Source organism: Anopheles moucheti, chromosome 3, assembly GCF_943734755.1.
Source record: "Anopheles moucheti chromosome 3, idAnoMoucSN_F20_07, whole genome shotgun sequence".
Classification (NCBI taxonomy): Eukaryota; Metazoa; Arthropoda; class Insecta; order Diptera; family Culicidae; genus Anopheles; species Anopheles moucheti.
The window spans coordinates 89380350-89405096 of NC_069141.1; the positions used below are offsets into that span (position 1 = coordinate 89380350).

General features: G+C 43.7%; 2 protein-coding genes and 1 non-coding gene across 3 annotated transcripts; 1 reads left to right on the forward strand and 2 right to left on the reverse strand.

Annotated features, from left to right (window-relative positions):
- Positions 1 to 1735: 1735 nt before the first annotated feature.
- On the forward strand, positions 1736 to 6322 carry LOC128300253 (translocation protein SEC63 homolog). Its single transcript, XM_053036255.1, has 7 exons — positions 1736 to 2090; positions 3091 to 4029; positions 4101 to 4518; positions 4592 to 4880; positions 4954 to 5087; positions 5158 to 5242; positions 5333 to 6322. The coding sequence occupies exons 1-7, from the start codon at positions 1967 to 1969 to the stop codon at positions 5693 to 5695; spliced, it is 2352 nt and encodes a 783-aa protein (XP_052892215.1). The 5' UTR covers positions 1736 to 1966; the 3' UTR covers positions 5696 to 6322.
- A 66-nt stretch (positions 6323 to 6388) lies between these two features.
- On the reverse strand, positions 6389 to 6475 carry Trnastop-uca (transfer RNA opal suppressor (anticodon UCA)). The gene has a single exon. It is a non-coding gene; the product is annotated as a tRNA-Sec (tRNA).
- A 612-nt stretch (positions 6476 to 7087) lies between these two features.
- Positions 7088 to 24464, reverse strand: LOC128301993 (uncharacterized). The gene is made up of 6 exons (XM_053038688.1): positions 24344 to 24464; positions 23423 to 23754; positions 12647 to 13066; positions 8802 to 9680; positions 7965 to 8144; positions 7088 to 7701 (listed from the first exon to the last, which is right to left on the reverse strand). Exons 2-6 carry the CDS (start codon positions 23465 to 23467, stop codon positions 7633 to 7635), a joined length of 1593 nt encoding a protein of 530 aa, XP_052894648.1. The 5' UTR covers positions 23468 to 23754; positions 24344 to 24464; the 3' UTR covers positions 7088 to 7632.
- Positions 24465 to 24747: the final 283 nt, after the last annotated feature.

Genomic DNA, 24747 nt, shown 5'->3' on the forward strand with positions numbered 1-24747 from the left:
GAAGAAAATGAAGAAGGATTCACCAGAGTGAGGCAAAAATTGCGCACTGAAACCGACCCCGGCCGCACTATGCTAATGAGCTATATTTTTAAAATGTAACATATTGGAACCGATGACCGATTGGGGGAGTGGAAAGACAAAGCTCGATGCTAATATTGTGTCGGAAATAGCACCAGAAAATCCCTCTTACAGGTGGGAATGGAAAGACACGAGCACAATGTCTCACCGTACGAGCCAGCCACGACATACCTTACTCTTCCAGCCCTAGATCTATCATTAGTTGACAAAATGTACACCAAAACGCTTCAATTATTTTACGTAATTCAAGTTCACAGGGTAGGTGGCGTACAGGCAAAATTGATACGTACGCAATTTTTGTTTGCGGTCCAATCCGCCCGGCGAGCAGTGTTCGAAGCACTATTTACCGAGGAACGAAGTGAACCAATAAATTAGCATTGACCCTTTGGTAAGCTGTGCCCATCCCCGACAGTATGAGTTGGTTTTATTGGTGGACATTAACGTTCGACGATCATTGGTAGCTATAAAGCCACACCTAGCATGGACACCTTTGCATTTCAGCAGCATGTGGACTACCGTTTTCAATGTTTTACTTTATTCGAAGTTACTTTTGAAGACACACGAAATCAATTATTCCAATTTTTCTTTGGATTTCCAACAGGAATAGCCGAAGCTGAGCATTTATTTATCATCAATCATTCATTTTGCCATTTTTTACAAAGTTCCTCCAGGGTAATTATTAACTCGTGATTATTACATCAAAGCTTGGAGTATCGGGTCAAGAAAGGATTGAAAACGATATTATTTATGTTGATATAATTATGCTTTGTTCTTAGCTTTCTTTTGAATTTGCGGAGAAGATAATATTCATATAGAGAACCCACTACATCCAAGGAACTGCCCGATCCTTCGAAGCACCGGACCGTGCCGGGTGGGTGGTTAGAAAATTTACGACAACGATTGCTCGGAAAAGGTAACAAACTCTCTGTCATGCTTCGTTGTGTGAAGTGATTAATGAACCCAACCCTGTTGAACACGTGATACATCTACGAACACGTGACGAATTTTGGACATAACGAATGCAGTAACTACGAATAACTCAAATGTAGATTCACATTTCAAATTTTACCTTTCTTCTAACGCAAGAAAAATCTTCGGGAAAATCCCAATGCTCAAAAGGGCCCATACGATCAAATACGGTTCAATATTTTTAACGTCAAACAGTTTACACGCGTGTATTTGTAATTTTAATTGAAAACGTTTTAGCTTGTTGGTCATTATTTCTTGCATAATAATAATAGGATTATAAAACAGGGTAGAATAATTTAATATTTTAGGTCTTGAACAAATTGTGATTTCAAAAAGTAACGTATTTTCTGGTAAATAACGACTTGACAGCCACACCGGGAATATAAAAAAAGGCTCTGTCATCAATATTATTTGACATTACCGAGATGCTATAATAGAATTTCCGTCTTGAATTTTTCAAAAATACCACTAAACTGCAATGATATTTTGTTGCCATGGTAATTGAATGTCCTGCTAAGAGCTAAAAAATCATTTTGAATCTTGTGTTCCTTTATGTTTCGAGAAATAACAACATCCTGCTATAAAGAAATGAATCAAGATGGCGTCATTAACAGTGCCGCTCTTGGCTGACCTGCGCTAGGCTGAAACCGTGCACGGCATACACGTCGTGTTGGTATTTTTTGTGATTGTGGTAAAGTTTTCTTCTTTGGCGTGCGCATACACCTGGAACCCAAATAAGATCGCTAAACTTGCTTCCCGTTCAATGGAATATTTCCACCGGATTGTGAAAGAAGTGAACCAACAACGACACCGAAAGACAACGAGTTCGCTGTGCCTTTAAAGCTGCGTCCCGTTCTGTGGTAGGAAGTAGAGCCTCTGCCAGAAAAACAGCCCAGCAGAACCACAAAACGGCCCAACGATGGGCGGGCAGAAGTTTCAGTATGACGAAAGTGGTGGAACATTTTTCTATTTCATACTCTCGTTTTTGGCACTGATTCTGGTGCCGACCACGTTCTACTTCTGGCCGCGCAAGAAAAAGGAAGGTAAGAATCATACGGCAATCCGCGGATAGAGCACCCTCCCCGGAACATCCTTTTGCGGATCCAATCTGTTGATTGCGTACGTGCGTTGTGCGTGAGTGCGTGTTGGCAGCGGCAGACCTACACGTCGTCGGGTTTTGGTGAGCTGTCAAAAAACCGGGCCAACGGCGAAGTACAGTTACTTGACTTGTTTTCTTTTCTTCCTTTCCGCTTGAGCACGCGCCCGCCTGGTCGCTTTCACCTCCCTGCGTCTTCCACCGCACACGACGTGTCTGGCATGGTGGAAGATGGACAAGAATGTTGGGATAGCATCGCATTGTAGCACTTTCTAATGGCAAAATTGCGACCAAAAAGGGAAACCTGCTCATGCTTTCAATCGTATAAGACGAGTTCGAGACGAACGACAGAGAGCCTTGACGCAAAACATTTGTGTAAACAACACCGAATCCTGCTAGAAATGAGTTGTAGTCGTGTAAATAGCCCAGAATTGAATTAACGTGCTATAGTTTCAATCTCTAGAAGAGGAACTTTGAATTATTTCATCACCTGCTAATGAAAGTCTCTCATCCAAACATTCCAGAACAGCTCCAAGAATTATTTAGGCCAATTTTGCTGTAATACCCCGTTTGCGATCTCAGCACAAGCTAGAACATTGCGAGCAAAGTTTAATTTACCATAACGGCTGAAAAGCCTACCACGCTTGCTTACGTGGGTTGTTCCCGGTTGTTCAATGTGCTTCACGAAAGCAAACACAATTGCTTGTAACGTGTAATGTCACGCTGGTTTGCATTGCCTTGCTTGAGACTTGAAAGCAAATCGTCGTCATCGTCTCTCGTTCCGTTCCGCTAGTTCCGTTGTTCTTGTAACTGCACACGTCAAAGTAGAAGCATCCGTCTACGCGCTCCACGTTTTTCTTATCGAATTCCTTATCCCGAAAATCGTCCGTACGGTAAAGAACAAGCTTGAATACTATACTATTTGTTTAATTTTTCTCTTACCGTAGATCCCACAACAAAGGAAGAGCATTGTAATTGTCAAGGATGCGTTGCAAAACGAATCACCATGGAACATTCCGACCCGTACAAAGGTCCCAAGGAGCTGCTGGTAAAGCTATCGATAGTGGCCGGTTGGTTGTTGCTTGCCTTCCTTACCTACAAGGTGTCCCAGTTCGACTATGAAATGTCCAACTTTGATCCGTACGAAATCTTGGGCGTACCGCTCGGATCGTCGCAGAAGGAAATCAAGAAGGCGTACCGAACCCTTTCCGTTATCCTGCATCCGGACAAGGAAACTGGTGACGAGAAAGCGTTCATGAAGCTGACGAAAGCCTACCAAGCACTGACGGACGATGAGGCACGCAAGAACTGGGAAAAGTATGGCAATCCCGATGGTCCCGGTGCGACTTCGTTCGGTATTGCGCTACCCTCATGGATCGTTGAGAAGGAAAATTCCGTGTGGGTGCTTGGATTATATGCGCTGGTGTTCATGGTCGCACTGCCCATCGTCGTCGGTACCTGGTGGTATCGTTCGATTCGTTACAGCGGCGATAAGGTGCTGCTCGACACGACCAACATGTACTGGTACTTTTTCCACAAAACACCGCACATGGCAGTAAAGCGCGTCATTATGATTCTGGCAGCAAGTTTCGAGTTTGAAAAACGGCACAACAATCAGGTGATTGAGCGGCCATCGGATAATACGGAGGTTCCGGCGCTGATTCGCGAGTTGCCTTATCTGAATGAGAAATGCAAAGAATTGCCCTTCGCTCGCAGCTACTCGTTGAAGGCACGCGCAATTCTACATGCACATCTGTCCCGGATCGCACTGAACGCGAACACGTTGGAAGTAGATCGTCAGTTGATCGTTCGCAAGTGTCCCTACCTGATCCAGGAGATGGTGAGCTGCGTCAGCCATCTGATCATGTTGGCTTACGCGAGAAAGAGTAAGTAAATTGGGGTTGGCAGACATGGTTTCGCTTTAAGGGTTGTCTAATTTTTAATTGGAATTTTGTAGTTCAGCGACTACCGTCGATTGAAACGATCGAAAACTGTATGAAACTGTCACCGATGGTCATACAGGGTTTGCGCGAGTCGGAACACCCGCTGATGCAACTACCGCACATGTCGAAGGAACTTCGCGCACATCTGGCCCGCAAATTCAACACACGCAATCTGCAGCATTTGGCCCAGCTGAAGCCCGAACAGCGACGAACGGCCCTGCGCAGCTTAACCGATGAACAGTACAGCAACGTAGTGAAGGTGCTCGGTCATCTCCCTCTGATCGATTTCAATATGAAGTGCGAGGTAGTGGACGATGAAAATTCGAACGTGGTAACAGCCGGAGCAATTGTGACGGTGACGGTTGAGCTGGTGCGACGCAGCATGTCCGAGCTGTTCGGTGATACGACCGCTAAGGAAAAGCAAGGCATCACGTACGTACTAATGAGTTTCCATCGCGGAATTGTTTTGGACTTTAACCGAATCGTTCCTTTAATTTCGCTATAGGGAAAGCAACGAAAACGGAGACAATGGTGATGGAGATGCGGACGGAGAATTGGAAGCGACCGACGATCAGAAACAGGAGGTGAAGGCGAAAAAGCAGTCCGGCTGGCAGCCAAAATCCTCCAAGGGCCACAAGAGTAAAGCTAAGGCCGGTGCGAAACCACACAATCGGAAGCTGGCAGCTGCGGCGGCGGCGGCTGCTGCAGCCGCTAGTGCCGCTGCTGCTGCGGCAGCGGCAGCCGCAGCTCAGACTGCATCCCAATCTGCAACAACTACGAGTGAAAAGCCAAAGGTAAGTTTGGACAAATTACCAACGAGCGACCGATTGTATTCGATTGTTTATTGTATCCCCTCTTTGTTTATAGTCTGGCAAAAGCAGTGAAAAGAAAGCAGCAGGAGCTGACGAGGAAGAAGATTCGGCGGTGGAGGGTGACAGTGGTGCGGAGAGCGACAATGATGCCAGCGAGGCAGCGGCAGATGATGATGATGAGTGGGAAAAGTAAGGAAATTAATTTTGGCGATCTTATATGCGTAGAAGGGTATATCATTGATAAGTCCTTCCATTATAGGTTCCAGCAAAAGATTAACAAACGGGAAAAATTGGAAGGACGATCGAAAGTATCCCACCCGGTTCATTGTCCAATGTTTCCAGAGGTAACATGTCGTTCCACTTCTACCGACAGTAGCGTGTGTCTCTCCGTTGTGTACCTATATGTCATATCCACTTTGCATGATCATTTGCAGGAAAAGCATGAATACTGGTGGACGTACATTTGCGACCGAAAGTCGCACACGCTCCTAACCGTGCCGTACCACGTGACGAACCTGATCCATCGCGAGGAAGTGCAGCTAAAGTTTACCGCACCGAAGTGGGCCGGCATGTACGTGTTTACCGTGTGCCTACGATCCGATTCGTACATCGGCATGGATCAGCAGCTCGATCTGAAGCTCGACGTGAAGGATCCGGCCGCCATCCCGACCGAACATCCGCAATGGGACATCAGCGAGTCGGAATCGGACCACAACGAGATGCAGGCGAATGATAGCGAATTCACCACCGACTCATCGGACGGCGAGGATGAGGAATCGCGAAAACGAGCGGACTAAGCGCGCGCGATCGTGTTCCCCTCCTCTCCTATTTTCCAGACATCCCCCTACCCCATTCCATGGGGCGTAAATGGGGTGGAATGTTAGATCGTTTATCCCTCGTCTGGTACAAGGTGTCAGGGACACCGAGACGAACACAGGGACACACAGAGGAGACGTACATACACAGAATCCCCCCTTTATAGACAGCATTAACACATACCCGCTCTCGAAAGAAAACGGAGTCCAGCTTTTGACATTCATCAATTCGTTTGGCCGGGATATTAGTTAGGTGCCTCATCTCTCCCCCTTTTCTACTTCCCCCGTTCTTTGTTTAAAGAGAAATCCCTGTTCATATGACGGTTATTGACACACAAAAAACGATGCATTAAACTTTCAACAGAAACTGTGTACTCTGCTACAGCTGCTGGATAATATAGGAATTGAACTGAATCAACTCGAACATGCACTGAACGGTGAAGGATCATTAAATCGAGGAAATGGACGAGTGAGAGGATAAAATATTGAAAAATGAGAAGGAAAAGATTGTTTATATTTGTGTTCCTGTGGAATAATGGTACGGTGAAAGTAAGGCGGCACCCTTTGGGTAGTATAAAAAATGAAAAAAAAAATATACAAAACTGTGCTACAAAAGTTGTGATTGCGTAATTCGGTTTTGTTTTGAGAAAATATAATTAAAAAGGATAATAAATCCGCCCAGTAGGTGGAATCGAACCACTTCGACGCTAATCGACTACAGATTTGAAGTCTGCACTCCGGACCACCGAAGTTCGACTGGGCATCCGGCCGGCACCACAAGCGTGTATATGTACCGCAGCACAAATGTTACGCTTCTAGTGATGCATAACGTACATGTCACTGTTATAAGGTTCTTTCGTGATATTTGAGTATTTAGCTTGAAGCAAGTTTATGAAAAATTTGCGCACTTACCTCTTCCCACTGTCGATATCAGCTTTGCGGAATCTTATACAACTGCTGAAATGTTCCAACACTTAACATGATCGAGTGTTATTCACTGATGCTTCTCAATTTCAGCCTAGCACGCCTCTTTTGTGCTCGTAGGCCATCTTGAAATGGGTACGTAGAAAGTACAGCACTGAAAGTAACATTCATTTTAATCCACTGCACTAACCCGTAGTGATCTTTCTGCCACATATTTACACGAAAAGCTTGCTGTACAACAAATATCTCATTTGTTGCTCAAATATCACTCTCTCAAGAATTTGATTTCAAACCACAGGATGATTTAACAAATGAATTCACCTTTCAATGGTGCCACTGTAAGCGACGCTAACCTTCCGCCATTTTACTCTTCATTTTGTAACCTATTCAACACGCTGACCCGACACTGTCATCACTAAACAAGACACACTTATCACACCTACAGCATAGTTTATTTTATTTATTGACCGTAGTTTCCTTAACAAATGATCACCTTGCAATTATGTAGTATGGCACGTCGTTACACACTTTCTTCCTTTGCTCGAGGCACAATAATATGTTCGCACTGTGTTGCATCGCACTTCCAACAAATGGACGGTATAAAAGCTAAATGCGATCTCGCAACACACTATATATCCTAAAACAGCGTTCTTCGCCTATATCCCTTTCTCTCTTTTTCTAGCTCTCTCTACGCGATCGCGCCTCTATCGATTTTTATCTTCGCTCGTTGGGCGAGAACCGTACCGAACGAAGGCTGCCACTAAACTAAGCAACCATTGATCCGCTGTCCTGGCACTAGGCGATTCATAAAAAGTGCCAAACTGATGCGATGGGCAGGGTTCTTCCGTCCATGTGCTTCTTGTAGTGTTGAAGTCATTGCAGTAGCACTCGATGTGAGATTTTGTGATCCCCTCAATGATGTATCCGGCGTAGTGGATGATAATTACGATGATGTGATTAGCTTTACTGATGAGAATTGTTGTGGTCGGTTGGATTCATTCTTCCTGCTCCTGCTCAGCCATCATGGGATCGTCAGTGTCAACCAATTTGCTGGATATTTCGTCCTAATAGACCCGAGGAAAAGAAAACGAGCATAAGGATCAAACGCTCCGGTATGGGATCAAGCACGGTGCTACACGGAGCTGGCGATTAGGGACATCACTCAAAGAACGGGGAGTTGATATTAGTCTCGCGATCATTCATGCACAAAGCCGTTGCATTCGAGAGTCTGGAGGGGAAATGAATCACGTTTTCCAAAACAAAACTATCTATGAAAGCTACTACACGCGCCACTACTAGCATAGGGATCTTAACAGAAACTCGGGACCTCTTTGACGGCTTCCACTAGTGCGTTGTCCGCTTCGTCTTCCTCCTCTTCTTCCTCCGCCTCATCCATTCCGATCTGCTCGACGGCATCCTCGCTCTTGCCGGCCAGTGCTGCGGAGGCACGTCGGAGTTCCTGTTCTTCTGCATCGTCGTCACCATCGGCTTCCATCTCCGCTGGTTCCTTCAAAAGCACAATACACACACAACGCACACGCACCATTTTTATGTCATTCGGAAAGAAATGTTCTCTTGCACGAAATGTGTTGTTATGATTTGCACAAACATACATACTACATCGCGTGATAGGGTAGTAAAAGATAAAGGAAAGTGAAGGAGCTAAAATTAAACACACGGCCCATCATTCCCACTGGGCACGATGTGTGAAAGCGAACAAAAGCAAAGCAAAGTGAACTTGTACTCAAAAGCTTATACTAAGAGGCAGGAAGCCAGGAGCCATTTTACCTATGCTTCACGCGGTTATGTATAGATCAACCACCAGAATCTGTTAGCAGGTGTATGACTCAAGGGCAAAGAAGTGAGATTAACAATAAAACAGATAAGTGGATTGAAGAGAGTGTGAAAAGATGATCTGAAACAACAACGTTGCTTGAACACGGAAGAATAAGAGGCGTAGATGTTACGTACGTAGAGACGTGTGCCCAAACAAAAGATCACTGGAACTGCTTAGCGATAAATTATGCAGAAATGGTGCACATTCCAGAGTCATAAATAAACATCGCGCGAAAAGAACAGATATGTAGAGCAATAGAGAGCAACAGTAAACAACATTGCGAAACATTGAGGATGTTCTTGAATAGGACAATATCCACTTTCAAACCTCCGCTTCACCAATAGATCGGGATTCATCTGTAATTTGGGTTTCTGATGACTCGGCCACGTCCTCCTCTGGACTTGTTCTCGTCTTGGGTGGGTTTTCTATCTGACTGTCACCCTCTGAGTCATCAACACTTTCAGATGCTTCGTCCTCGTCCGTTAGTATCTCCTGTTCCACTTCCATCTCTTCGACATGATCCTCTTTTTTATTGTTTGGGGAAGGTTGGTCCACCTCACTATGGCCGGTACCGCTCACTGGTTCTTCTTGTACAGCTTCGTTTACTATCTCTTCTTCTGCAGGCATTTCACCATCATCCTTGTCGATCTCGCATTCTTCTTTTCGTTCAACGTCTACATTGGTCTCTTCCACAGTTTCGCCTTCAGGATCTTCAGGAACGGAATCATCGCTTGATTCTTCATTATCAGACTCATGCTCCATTGTGGTTACTTGCTCTTCTGTTGTGTCTTCCAAAGCTTCAAGGTCATTATCATTCTGTACAACTAACTGTTCGGTTGTGTTGTCTTCAACGGTACGTGGCCTTTCAAGTTCTTCGCTGAATTCAATAACACCTTCTTGCTGAGTATCCTTCTGCGGGTTTGATGCGTTATCGACGTCTTCAGAGTTACTTTCTTCGCTCGAGTGTTCCATCGTTCCGGCTTCCGTTCGTTCTACCTTTTCAATTTTCACTTCCGGTTCCTCCACCTCTGTATCTTCAGTTAAAGTTTTTTCTTCTTTTAACGACTTCTCTTCCAATTCCTCTGTCTCGTTTTCTTCCTTCAAAGAATCGCTTTTCTCGTCAACTGTAGCGTGTGCTTCTTCGTCAGGTATTTCTTTATCCGATTGCAACTCTGCTCCTGCTTCTTCCGGAGGAACCTTAGTCGCCTATAGCCCCAATTTTCCAATTGAAATTGTGCGTAATTTAGCATCAAAGATGACAATCAATGTGTTACGGTGTTTACGAATGATTTCGCCAATAGAAAAGGTGAGGGTCATGTACCAGTAAGTGAGTGTAGTGATGGTAATGGTGTGCAGGAATTTTGGAAAATGAGGATAAAGAAACAAAATGAAATATTATTATTTGGTTGAGGGCTATGTAATGTAATAAACCAATTACGTTAGATGACATCAAGAACTCGTTTAACAACACGTCGAAGGATTAGTCACCTGAAAAAACCCAGATACGTTTGCAAACATTTTGCTGTTCGATCTGCATGATTCACCCACTCTCTCTCTCGCTATCAAACGATGGCAATTTGCCACAGATGGTGTGCCGTGATCGCCAAATACTGATATGGTCTTATCTATGATAAGCTGCTTTACTGCCTGCATGTACATATAAGGCGTTATTTCAAGGCATTATTTTAGTTTACATTTAAATTAAGGCATGTAAGAAATACGGCCTGGCCGTTTCTGAAGAAATAAAAAAAAAAATTAAGGCATGCGATAGCTTTAAAAATAACGTTACTAATCCGTGAAATGGACCTCTTTTTACCCATTGTTTCACCTTTATTCGCTAAAGCTATAAATAGTATAAATCTGTCGCGCGTGATGTTTTACCTCTTGTGTGATAAGGGTATTTCCTTTATTTCCTGAAATTGTATCCGCGTGTTATGTAATAATAATATTATCAGCACTAACCATAATCTATAATTGTAATAATGCGCATTGTAAATTTTCTTGCGCGCAGTGAACAAACAAAGCATCACGATAACAGGCTAAAAAGGTGCAAAAACTGAACTATTCATTCAAAATAAAGCAATTGTTTAAATTTTAAAAATCGATCTGCGAATTACATTCCCGATCCGATCGGCATCATCGCATTCGTTTTGCTTATGACTTGTTTTGATTTTCTGTTCTTGTTATATTTAAAGTTCTATCGTCGAGCTAACTAATTCTGCTTTTGTTTGTGTTTCTGTTACTTTTCTGCAGAGAACAATGTGTATGTCGTGTTGTGATACGTTTCGTTTGCCGTTTTGTAGTGTTGAGTTTTGTTCTGTATTGTTTAATTGTTCCTTTGTCATTCTATTCCTAGGCTTTTTTCCCGATTGCCTTTAACGTGCTAAGCATTGCGGTAAAGAAATATGAATAAGGGAATTTAATAAAATTTATATTTAGATACATTTTAATTCGTTTTATAGTAGAGTTTAAACCCACTGAGAATGATTCATTATTCAAATTCAATCCAAACATTACTGCATACTTTTTCTTTTTTCGTGATTATTCATGGAAAACTAATTGCTAACAAAAGATAAAATTGCACTGCATTTTGAGGTATGAACGGATACACTGCCATAATTCTACCGCCTAGTTTTTTTTACGCAAAACGTTCTTCTCAAATATGCGTATTACTACGTCCCTTTCTTTTAGCGTGCAGGGAAGGAATGGCTTAATGGGTCTTTTTTCGCTGTTTCGATGCTGGCGTCAGAAGCACCCAACGCACCAACTCTATCTATCTCTTCTAAGGGTGCGCCGTAAGCATGTCGAAATAATCCATCGTCACTGCCAGTGTTGAGGTGACGGCGAATGTAAAATAATTTCTTTATGTGTTCCATGTGTGTGCTTATCGGTTTGTTTTGCGGAGTGACTCTCTGACAGGTCAGCGGTACGTGACAAGGTGCACAAGATACCTCGCTTGCATAACAATTTTTTCAATGCTGGTATATTTATGCGCACGAACTGATATCATTCATCGCGACCTTGTGCGTGAATGCAAGAAAAAATGGCAAAGGAAAAGTAGGTGAGGTGAAAGAAGTATTTGCACATTATCAATTACCAAAAAACTCCATCATACATGGAACAAAAAAAATAGAGCCGCTAATTGTCACGCAGTAAATTTGGTTCAAGATTTTACATTCCTTGCAAGAAATATGTGAAATACCTCTCATTTGGCATCTACAAACAAACTGTTCTAATCCGATAATATAAGTGAACATTTCCTCTTGGCACCGGTTAACCATAACAGAACCACGTGTTGCATATCGACGATTCTACTTCATGCTGATATTGTGTTCTTATGTCTGTCTATCTATCGGTCAAATGCACTACCGTTTTGCGTGCGTGAAAGACAAACTGACCTCGGCTAGGATTTACCGATTACATCCAACTTGGAATCGATCAAACGTTAAATTACGCTAAACTACTTCCCAGGAAGCCAGAAAGTAGTTGGTTCCGGGACTTTATTCTACCAATCATGGAAAGAGAGAGAGTATGGAAGAGTGGTTATTTTCATGGATTAGTAGTGGCCTAGTAGTGGTAGTCGGTACCTGTACGTCATTTCGTTACAACGTGCAGGCAGGCATTGTTGATCGATGGAAGTTAAACCTGAAGGTCCTAAACTATGCGGGCAGTGTTGACGGCCACGGATTGTTTCTCGCCATTTGTTAGGTGCCTTATCTTTACTACATACAGCAGGAACTTGGAGAAAGAATGTTATGGAAGTTGCTAAGCTGGAAGCAGTAGTACGCTGTTAAACGTTATTGCCGGGGAAAACGCAAACACAATCAATCGATATCATCGCCAAAACAAATCAGAGTATCCCTATTCTTCTTTTCGGTATCGGCACCACATTTCTCACTCTAACTGAGCTGTTCTATATAAACACCAGGAAGTAGAGAAGCAACAAACGCGATATTGTTAGCTGGCCAAACACGCAACACATACACACACACACACACGCTTAAAACACGGGGGAGTATATAGGCAGCAAGGTGTCGTGCATGTGGCTCTTGTTGTTGATTTTTTTTGCTGTTGTAATTCGATTTTCTGCGGCCCATCATCGGCACTGTCTAGCGAGCAAACACATGGGCCGCAGTTTGGAGCTATGTTACTGTCACGCCTCTATCTCAAACCTCGTTTACGTCCTCAGTCGCCTCCGCACCATCACCGGCAGCACCGTTGTCTTCAGTCTTGTTTTCTTTGTTTTCGTCCTCATCCTCGGCGGCGGCATCGGTGGCAGGTGCAGATACGTCGCCATTTTTATGCTCCGGTTCGGGTGCCGGTGCCGCCAGCTTAAGGAACACTTCCAAATTGTCCACCTCGTTGGCCATGTCGAAGTCGTCGTAGTCACCACAGTACTCGGTGTCGTTGAACAGCTGCGGGGGTAGTGCGTGCCGTGGGTTCGGATCACTGATCGTGCATCCTTTGTGCTGGGCGTTCGTCTGCATGAAATCCTTTTCCGCTTCCTGGCCCGGCTCTGTGATGTCGATGACGGTATATTCTATGTGCTTGCTTTCCATGATCATCGTGACCCGTTGTTGGCGTTTCTTCACCTACAAAAGACAGAGAATAACAGATGGAAAATTCTTATATTAAAGAGCTGTCTTATTCTCACATCCCCAAAAGAGCCATGTTGATATGTCTCGTTGATCCAACTAATCTAACGCATTTTTCCATGAGGATCATGAAACGAAATTGTTGAATTTGAATAATCACCTCCTCTTATCCCGCTGGGAAATCTATCAGCATTCCACTCGCATTAGGGAGATTTGTTTTCCTCTAAACTCAGAACAAACATTAGAAATTGGTGCCTCTCTTCACACACTAGGGTTCCAAGGTGGCGAGTGGGAAGCGGAAAGCAGCGGAGTGTTTGTATTTTTCATTGCTCAATCAACTAAAGTACACTCATTTGTCCTGTTCGTAAGCAGATGGTACAGATCTCACAGAAGCTGTTGATGTTGTATTCTCGATCAGCCCCAAAACGATCGTGTCTCTAAACGTCTTCGCAGTGGACGACACCCCCCGGGGAGGGAAAAAGGCTTACTAATCGCATGTACTAATATTTCACGCATGTACGTGTCTCAGGTGTCATCACAGAATGTCCAATCGGCTTAAATCGTCGGCCTTCTTTCACGGACATTCGTGCAATTAATCAAGCGAGAAGGAAACCACCCGAACCGAACTCGGCGGCTAATTTCACATTGGGACTTTAGAGGGTTTCAAGATTGATTTCCGCTTGCTGTGCGACTTTTGAACAGTCCACTATTTGAAGGTGTTACAGTCCGGCGGTAATTCTGGTACAAGCTCCGACAAAGAATAAAGAACTCATTTTCTTTAAATAAAGAACCTCGAACCTTTGTGTCTGGAAGCGATAAATCTTGCGTACAAATGGACATTGGAGAACTTCCCGCTTACTGGCCGATTTCAGCGTCGCAGTGGAAGTCTTTGTTTACATGACCAACAATTTCGTCGAGGATAAACATCACAACTGCGCTTCTGGTCACAAAGTGTCACACACCCAGGGTTGGGATAAATCGAAAAAAAAACACTACCAAGGAAAGTTGAAACAGTGCCTCTTGTGCTAAAATTAGTATAAACAACAAGTTCTGTTCGCCTATTTCTTCTAATGCTCTTTCAACCTGTCACATTTACTGATACGTTTCCGTTCGTTTTTTGTCTTACCAACATTTTCTAACACTCTTATTGCACGTGCATTTGTGTGCGATGTAGCAAGCGAATCGACGCGGCCTTGCTGGTTGACCGGTTGGCCATACGCTTTTTGAATTACTACACATCTGAGGCAGCATTTTCCGTAAAATTAATTGACAAGGTCCCATAAACTGCCCCCGGGGCATGTTGTAGTATTTCCTGTAGCACGCCTAGATGTACTAAGGTTTTTTTCTCCAAACGCTTTGATGGACCGGCCAATTTGACACCGAAAACTGTGTGAGAATAACCGAAAATAAATAAACTAAACTTATTGCTCCAGATATCGACGTGAACTTCCACACGATCAGCATCTTTCATTCTCGGCCCAAGAAGACCCAGTACTGTTGCACCTGTAATCCACCTTTCTCGCAACTAGATACGTTGCCTCCCACCAGCGACTGGGTGCAGATTTATGAGCATAATATTTTCATTCACCTATTAATCCTACACACTGTAGCACCACCACCTCCTACTCCACACACCCAAGTACAGCAGCTTTCAAGCGCAAGGAGATGCTATTTTTGCATATCATCTGACTCGGGTCCTCTTCTTACCTTGCGAGCGCTACATTTCATTCAATCATTTCCCATCACTCACAGCTGGTAATTGCTACACGACGAGTGTTCCTGTTCCTCTTCCTGTGAAGGTAGCGATCTTTTCGCAGTCGCACAGCACAAGAAGCATTCCCTCTTCACTCAGCTGCCCGTCAGACATTATGATTGAAGAAGGAAAACGGAAGAAAAAAACCCAAAGCGACACAGCATCATTGCACCGGTAGGGAAAATTTAGGATTTCCCCAGTTTTTGTTTCATAATTTTCTCTCCGTGCGTTTGACGAACTGATGCGCGTGGCAAGAGACACCAAGCACCAGACAAACTCTACACGAATGTGATGCCGAATGTGTGTTGTTTTAGTGTCGTGGGTTGTTTGCCAAATCACTAAAAATATAGGAGACAGATCTTTGGTTTGTTGGTGTCTGTTTTTCCTTTTTTTGGTTACAGGCCGCCCGTGAAACATAAGTAGCGTTACTACACGCGTACACAAACAAGCAGACTGCCAGTATCAGTGAAAACAACCCTTTGCATCTGACACTATTACGACCGTTACCCTCACAGTACAGGCGATGTCCGGTGTATGTGTTTCGGCGCACGAAGGAGCGATTATTTAATTCAACTCTGATGTGATGTGACCATATTACTGCCATGGGGCATCAGATCGCGCGCGCAAAACACCACAAGGGTGATAGATAAAATTAGACATTCGATCTTCTTTCTTTTTTGATCGTGGGGATTCCAAGGAACCTCAAGCAAGGAGAAAGATTTCTTTAGGACAAGCGACAGAAGCAACTTTAGCAGAGACAGACAGAGAGAGAGAGAGAGAGTGAAGCGGAAGTAGTGTCGTATTGGATTTGATTAAAGGAAGCTCAAGGAAGGAACATCTTGTGTTTAACGAACAGATTTTGAGTGAATTACACCATGACGACAAACGTGTTTCCAATGTTATTTTGATCGTGATCGTGCAGTACCCACCGTCGTACAATCGGACAGACATAAACAATACACGGATTCGGATCGAGTTCTGTTGTGTACAGACATCATCATAACAACATCATCTGTGCAATGGCAGCATGTCGAAAATATTTCCATTGTTACACTGTTAATCTTTAAATGGACCATAAACTTAAAACAGACACACGAAGATCTCCTTGACGACATGCAGAAACACAAAGCAAAACAAAATCCCTTGACATCTCAGGAAAAATATATGCAACGGTTACCAGCCAGCATGTATTTCTTCATTCTCGCAGAAAGGTTTCAAGGGTCGAGCTGGTGATTTATGACCGTGAATATGCGTTACGGTCCGTTTGTGGCAAACATTTATTGGCCCAATTCTGCACTTTAATCTCGCAAGGTGCAGATATCCTTCGCGCCCGTGAGACACACATTTGCATGACTAAATCCTTTCGCGGACATCCAAATTCGTCAGCTATGCGGTCTGACTCGTTGAGATCTTCTCACCCAGAACGCACTAACTGTCAATTCAAAACGAGGTAAAATATATACCCATCTAATTACGAGTCCTATTTTCTATTTGTAATAACATAAAAGCTGAAACCAGCCAAAAGACTATTTCAGGCTCGAGGATGCGTTGTGTGGTTGTGCGGAAGGAACGGTCATTTCCCTCCTTTCAACGCAAGTATTATCTCATCCGAGGCGTTGATATTTTTAAGAGAATGTTTCACGATCATACGACCATTTTATACGCTCGTTTCGCCTGTGCCCTACCCTACCAGGACCTCCTCCTTAGGTTCAACGCACACGTTACGGAAGTAAAGAAGACGGTTGTTACAGAATGAGGAAGCGAACTTAGCACACCGGCTCAACGTGCACGTCGTCAGCTCCTTGACATTAAAGTATGCGTCTAGCAATTATCTCGTCAATTTTGTCTCACATTCGCACATTTGTTGCTGAGTTTTGCCGGTTCGCACACAGGGCGCAAGATGTCGTGTGAAATTAACACAGAGTAGCTGTGATTTGCACTGCCATCTGGTGCCATGTTTTGCTTCGCAAATAATCACACATTATAATCGATCACGATGGAAAGAATGAATCATCACTTTCGCTTTTAACGATACTGAAGGTCTTTTTATCGATCTTTGTGAGAAGATGGACAGAAGGATTGGTAAGTGATAAGCATCACGCGCCATACGTTCTGAGCTCAAACCTTCACTCAGTGTAAGTGCAATTGTGATCGCACGTACGATCCATTTCTTGTATTCAACACCCTCTTCAATGTCAACAGACGACAAGATCAACAGACGAACAGATTAGAGAAGAGACGACAACTCTTCGGATCATAGATATCCGACACGGTCAGTGACAAAAGTCGCAATGAAGAAGATGATCACGGTGAAAGCGGGTACGAGCATTATTTGGATGCTAACCGATGCACCTGCCACAGAATGCATCAACTTGGTGAGCTAGAGGAGGGGACAGCTTCAGTTGTATCGTATGCTTCTGGCGAGGCGTTAAATAATACTCATTTGTTGTTACATTTGCGTTACGTGGGAAAAGATTACCATTACCTGTGTGTACATGGCCACTAGCGAATTTCCTTGGCTCGTTTGATTATGACTAAATCATGGGTCACAGGAAGGGTGTACAAACGAAGATCACAGACCAGACACGAGAGCACGTGTCCCACTGTACTTCGATCAGGTGATCACTCGTGCAGCAGGTAGCTCTCTCTATATGTGAAAAGGATGTACGGTCGTCGATCTAACGCTTTTTTCACACCTGCGCCTCGCAATCATTACGTTACGCGCTTTTAATGGTGAACTAGGGCATTGCACTTGAGATGCGAAATTCGATCGAGAGAGGGTCGATGATCTCGCGTGACGTGCGTGATTCGCTTTTCGCAAATGGCCATCAACGCGCCAAAAGATCACCTCAGCAACGTTCAACGATGGCGTCGTCTTCGTGATGGGATGTCAAAACATGGCGCAAGATCGTGATCACATTGATTGAGGTTTTGAGGCATTCCTTGTAGAACCGAGAGTAACGTTAGTCTCTCGACTTTGCTAACCAGGGGCAGCGCGTCAGTGGAATGCGCTTTTGGGCGCCACTAAAAGTTCATCTTCTAGTTAATCATTTTAACTGCTGAATCAATTGACGGATGATTGGTTGATTGTTTAAATATCTTCGTTTTCTGTGGTAAGGCTGCCACTCACTAGAAAGCGGTATTATTGCACGAGGATCCACGAGCACTGTTATTGGCAGGATCTCACTCTACGCCATGCGAATATCGTCATCGTTCGTTACAATCATCAGAATCATTGTCAGATTAATATATAACTACCCTTTATCACATTCCCTTGTTTATTTGGCTTGAAAGTCTTGCCCCGGCATAAGAAGGTTTTGCAAATTTATCGCATCTCTGCTCATTCCGCAATAAATCTTAATCGTCATCGTATCTCTTGCTAGGGAACAGTATTCTACTCATTCCAATCGGATTCTTAGTGAGCTGTCTTTAGTAGCCGGCAATTCTATGTCCAAGCACTTGCATACATCAATAGGTTAAAAAAAGACAAATAATCAACATGTTCAACTGGCGTTTCTATCTTGCCCGTGGTTAATTGGGAAATGTACAAATTATTGTCCTTCTTCTCCGAGGTTTAAACCGACAAAAAACCCACTGACAATTAACGACGACGACTGATACCGATCGGAATGTGACTCGCCTTCAACGAATTCACCACCAGAACCAGAGTTCGGTACAGTGCTCGTGTTGTTATTCTTTACATCTACAAAATTGAGTGCCAAGTGCGCAAACAAACTTTCGAGAATAAGAGATCATTCCTCCTAGGTTTGGCATCGTGTTCGTTTTAATGATTCTGCCTTGTTTCGGGAAAGGTTTAACGGTTTGTATATCGCTCCCTTTTTTCAAGGACACCTGTAGGTCTCCCGTGAACGTTTAATGGGTGTCGTCGATTGGCGTATCGACACATCCGTCAATGGTGGTGCAAAAAAAAAACACAACTGAGCTTTCCTAAGTTCTTCTTTCACAAGACGTGAAATCACTTTCCTTTTCGAAAAACGGCCAAACCAACGCGATCATGGTGATCTTTACTCTGTCGGTGTCGAGTGACTTTCTTCTGATGCAATGCAAAACGTGTGCGTCTATTTATGTGCAAAGTGTTCACCTCAAAAATAAAAAATAAACTGTTTGGTAGTACATTTCCCCCTTCCCCTTCACGCTACTGCTTTTCGTCACCGAGAATTGTTGGTACTGAAAACCCTCTCGGAACACATTTCAATTCGTTTGCGAGCATTTTAATGAATAACACAAAACCGAAAATATTAACACTGTGGGATGAGTTTGCTTACGACCCGTCGGCCAACGACCAATAAACCGTCTCTATCGCTTGGTGTGCCCGCAAATGCCGGCTTCTCCTCTGGCGTTATTTGCTCATGGCAAGGAAGGAGGCAGCAAAAAACGGCAATTAAATTCAAATTATCTAATTTGCTCACAGTCTCTTTAGGTTCGCTAGACGCCGGCTGCACATGTTGAATGAATGAAAGATGTGTAAGAATTTGAATGTGTGGAACAAACCACGAAAGGAAATGGCATCTCTTTCCATTTTGCATATAACTTCCTAACATCAAGCTATACTTAACGAAACAGCACAGTCTCTCCGCCCGCCATCAGGTTCGTCAAAGTAAACTAAAATGAAACAAACGACAGCCTTTCTATCGACAACTATGTGTAACAATGTTTACCGAACGATTTGGTTTGCTAAGCATGTGAGATATGCAACGTTAATGCTGTCAACGTGGGACGTGTGTGCGTGTGTGGTTGGCCTTAACTAAACCCGAGATGAAGTCGATCAACATTGCGGGCCCGTCGGGCACACACACCAACCATAGCATAGTCATTTAGCCAAATATAGAAGTGATCCTCTCGCACTGCCAAAGACAGCCGCCAGCAGAACATCATTTCCATCGCAACATAAAAGCCGGGGCATGTCGAGTATAAAGGTTCGAGCGGATGCTCAAAGACGTTCTCCTTGGACGATCAATCCGTTGAATGAGGTGGGATGGTGGCCTTGACTGATTCTTTATTTGGATGAAAAAACACCGGCCTCTCTACAATCCACTCCCCTTTCTCTGGGTCAGTCTCGTACTATTTTGAGATGTATTGTGATGAAGATTTTGTCCAGCTTTGTGCTACAAACGCAAAAAGTGTGCAGTTTCTGTTTAGTTATTTGATCAGTGAAGTATTTCAGATACGTTAACATTAAACAAGTGTTTTTTATTATAGTTTCATCTAGGGTTCTCCACAGTTGGATGAATTAGATAAACAAAAATATAGATTTTCATACATTCACAAACCTTCGATGGATCTTTTGCGAATCAACTAATCGTTCAAATGACTATTCACTGAAAAATCACTATGAATAACAACCATCAAAGGTATTGTCAAGCACAACGCTATTTTTACGCATAAATCACTCACTGTTTTGGAAATAACAACGTTCCCTGTAATCTCTCTAGCTTCGAATAAAAAGCATTTTTTTAAAGACCATGTTTTGCAACATGTTCCTCTCAAACACATCTGTGTTGTTATCCATCTGGAACTTTTTTTTATGCAATATTTACTTTATTTCGTGCCGTTTTTGGCGGCGCATGTTGCAACGGTCATAAAACAATAAATATCTTACAGCTGAAAGTAATAGCAAATGAATCACCGGCAACGATGACGCATTGCAGAGCAACGGCTAGTGTGAATTTCATAACGTGAACGACAGACTCGACGAGACTCTTTGAAGTCGAGTTCCAATTGAACCTTGTAAAAAACAATAAATATCAAAAGCAATTGACTAAATTCAAATAGACAGCCCTACAGAGTTCTAAAGGCATGTAAAGAAAATATAGTGCAATTATTCCTTAAAACTCTACTGTAAAAGCGCTACGACCACCATGGCAACCCTTCATTGCACATCCGTATGATTGAACTCAGTGAACTGAAACGTGGGTCTGCGGGAATGAAAAAATGCGATCAAACCGTGCCCGTACTAAACCCTGTTATGATCGTGATGGCTATGTTCTACTCTTCACTCCACTCTATCTATTCCACGCTATTCCGCTTGAATAATGATAAGCCGTTGTGTCTCCTCTCCAAAAGCGAAGCGAGAAGAATCAGTCTACCAAAACCAAACTGGTCCGGAAGAGGTGACCGTTTAGGGCTGGGATGAATGACGATTCAACCGACACCGCGCCTGCCGCTGCACTTTATTGCACACTAATTAGATGCATTATGTACACCACCGTGTATGTGGGAGTAGCTTGATACAAAACAGCGGTATTGTGTACAGAGCTGTCCTCTATGTTCGTATAACACAGTTATTCGCTTATAGACCACAGAATGACTAAAATATAGAAACAGAAAACCACGCGAAACTAACCACGAGGTGGGGAAAAAATGAATTTCTTTATTACTCTAGCATGTGGCACGTTCTTTCTCCGGTCGGATATCTCAGAATTCTTCATACAACTGAACACAGACCGGTGAGCAACTAAGCGGATGTATGAGATACCTACACCCGTAGACCTTACAGTGTTGTGTGCAGGGATTTACACACAAAACCGATCGTCCATTAAAATTCAACCAACAGCAGCTTAGCAAAACGTAACTATCACGGTCCATAAAACCGATTGGCATTCTCTCCGGTTTTGCGGGTCCGCTTTGTTGGATAGCTCCTCCAATCTCCAACGACAGAATGCAACAGCTTTTTTTTTTGCTCAAGTCTGTAGGTTGGGTTGGACCGGGAAGACCATTTTGCCAATTATTATTTTGTGCCAAACGAAGCGAGCAGCGCACATAACTCACTGCACCAACCACCGTGTACGAGACGACGCAATGGTATAATCGGTTAGTTGAACTTAATTTTTAAACCATGCGTCATAGGCCATTGCATTGAAGCGGAAGTAGCCCAAATGGAACCGGTGAAATCGTTTTAGCATATATTCTTCTATGCAAACTGATGCGTTACAGGAGTTTCTTAAACATCTCCGTAATGTGGCATCTTAAAGGTTGTCTCTATTCTTTTCCAATTGAAAATACATCTCTGCATCGTATAAATATTGCAATTATAAATAAACACCCCTGTTGTAGCATCCTTTAGCACGACGGAATGATCTGGACGATCACGTTTAACGATCGACCAGCCTCTACCTGATGATGAGAGTGGTAGATGTAGTCAAATAAACATACGAGGAAAGCGACATTCAAACTGCATGCTACAATGTACAAAATTAGTAACATCACCAATTTACATTTAGACATTACACTTACTTCTGGGCTTCCCAAAGGACGCCCAAAATGCTAAGCACACTCTTTATGGTTTAATGTGACAATTAAAATATATGACTTAAATAACAACCTTGTTGATGAGCCAATTTACTGAAAGAGTGTCAGCGTTGATAAGATATTTCAATCACCCTCCTTCTTTGGCTCCAACGCAGACAACAAAGATATTTGCACCATTTGTGACCTTCCGATGCGATGTACCGAGGCCGCGCATCGGGTGTGTCCGTGGAGTTCAATTTAAGTGAATCACTGATTAAATGGAACCAGTCGTAGCGTGCTAGCCCAGGGTGGCAGATAAACAGGGTGGTGTAAACTCCCCTCCAAGGATGGCAGTCACTCTTATCGTGCCAAAGTGTTTTTTAAATGCACATCAACCACTTCGTTGGTCAATCATAAGGGCGATACGAAAGTACTGCCGTTCAATACTGCACTATGAATCATATTTTTTGTCACACTAGCAGATGACAACTTGGACGTTATTGCAGGGAACAAGCATTTCCTCGTTCGGTACACAACACCGCTTTGTAAGCTTCGGAAATGTACGACAAAGACTCACACCATGGATGACTAGACGGGCTTGGGATGTACTGATGCATGACATCATCATGTTCCAGCATTTCGAGTAGCCTTTATGGGGAGGCTTGGTCGCGTAAAGGCGTGCCTGTTCTTCTCTCGGGGCACAACTACAGGATCTTTTGGACGTTTCCGGGAGTAAGTAGAATTGCGATACCCAAAAGTAGGCTATGAAGTATGCACTTTGGAGCATTCCCGTATTTCCTAGGCAAACACTGTTAGAAACACTGACACCAATGGAGTTCCCTCGCCAGAAAAAGCAAGAGAGACAGGAAAGTAGATACGGGGAAGCGAACGAGGTTCAAGTACCGCTTCTTCTGACCATGTAGGGTTGGTTGGGCGTGCGATGGTCGGTTTCTAATCGCACACGGAGCAAACAAACGGAAGTTAATCAACTTGCACCCCACAACACTCTCTGCTGGTATCTCTGTCCCGCGTTGTTTGGCTATCGGGAATGGGAGATTTTTCGCTCGCTTTTCGACTAAAAACCCCCCAATGTGCTCGCCATTTCAACACACACGGCTTCTTTTGAAACGCGATTATTTATAACTGTTACACTATGGTCGCTAGGAACACATACCGACAGAGTATAGCCTCAACAGTACAAGCGCACGCATACTTTTGTGCGACCATATAAAAATTGAATATGCCGGGCTGGTCCCACATGCGGGTGTTTTCCCCTGTTCATGGCCATGGCCAAGAGGAGTTCTTCTGCCTTCTGACACTCTTCCCCCGGGTTTTGGCGTGTTCAAACTTACCTCTTTGTTGCCGGACATTCCACTGATGTACACCTTGATAACCATTTTAATGCGATTTGCTGGGATGTTTGGTGTGGAAAATTGGGATTTGTCGTCTGCTTAGCTCGGAGTGTTTCTTCCCTTCTTTCAATCACACTTCCGTTGCTGGGCGTTCTTGCTTTTCCGCTCACTCAACGCACTCGCCCCCTGCTTTTGTCACAACACTCTGCTGGAAAGAACTCGGGCTTTATTCTTCTTCACAAGAGATCACGCACTTTCTGTACTGCTTCAATTTCACCAATTTGACAAACTCGTTCGCAGCGCCAAAGTGCACGCACTGAAATCGCGTACCGCTAGAGAAGAAAAAGAATAATAAGCTCACACTGCTACACAACCATCACCACCACCACCTGGGGAATTGGAATTTTGAAAGATAAACTGCACCAGGTCAGCGGCGCAGTTCGCTCTCTGCTCACTACTTATTGTATGATGAATATCGGCAGAAATATTAATGCTATCTTTCCAAGGACAACACGCACAACAAATCACGCACTGTTCAATCTCGCGGTGCTATAGTTACTGCTGTTGCTCTTCAAGAAACACTCGCTGGGTTGCTACGGCAAAAAAAAGGATTTTACAGACGCACCACGAAAAAGTAAAGACCGTGAATGAAATTGTTGAACACCCTGGGAAGGTCGCTGCACACACACGCGCACACGGTCTGATGCACACGCACTCCACTAGCCCGACTCTTCGGGGAGTAAAGAATCTTCTGATAAAACTGATGGGATGCCGAAAGCGAACCAACTACACCATGGACCTATTGATTCTACGGATATCTATAGATTCTTCTCGTTATGCGGCGTGTGTGCGACCGGGTTAACAGACGGTCGGATGCTGTCGCACTATGAGTTGTTGTTGGATGCCGTAAAATATACGCACCACAAGAGTAGGGACTACGGATGCTCTCGACTCGCTGCTACTTGCTAGGAAACTCGTCGCTAGCGGGTTTCTTGCAAACCTTCGTACCGGACCAAGATCCAAAATGATAGGCGAACCTTTGCGAAGGAGAGGTGGCACAGAACTACGGGATGACGTTTTTGACAGTAGCTCAACTGCCCAGACCAAGCTGGGTAAAGTAACTAGGTGGACTAATAGCTTTGGTGCGGTCGCCAATAATGAAAATAGTTTTGACGATTTTGAATTCTATTGTGATGCGTAAATTTTCGATCACACAACGATGCACACCAGCTGCGAATCTCGAATTTGTGTTTACTTTTTAAAAGGAAGAAATAGTTGAACAAGACCAAGTTGGGTAGAAGTAACGTCTAGACAGGCCTTAACAT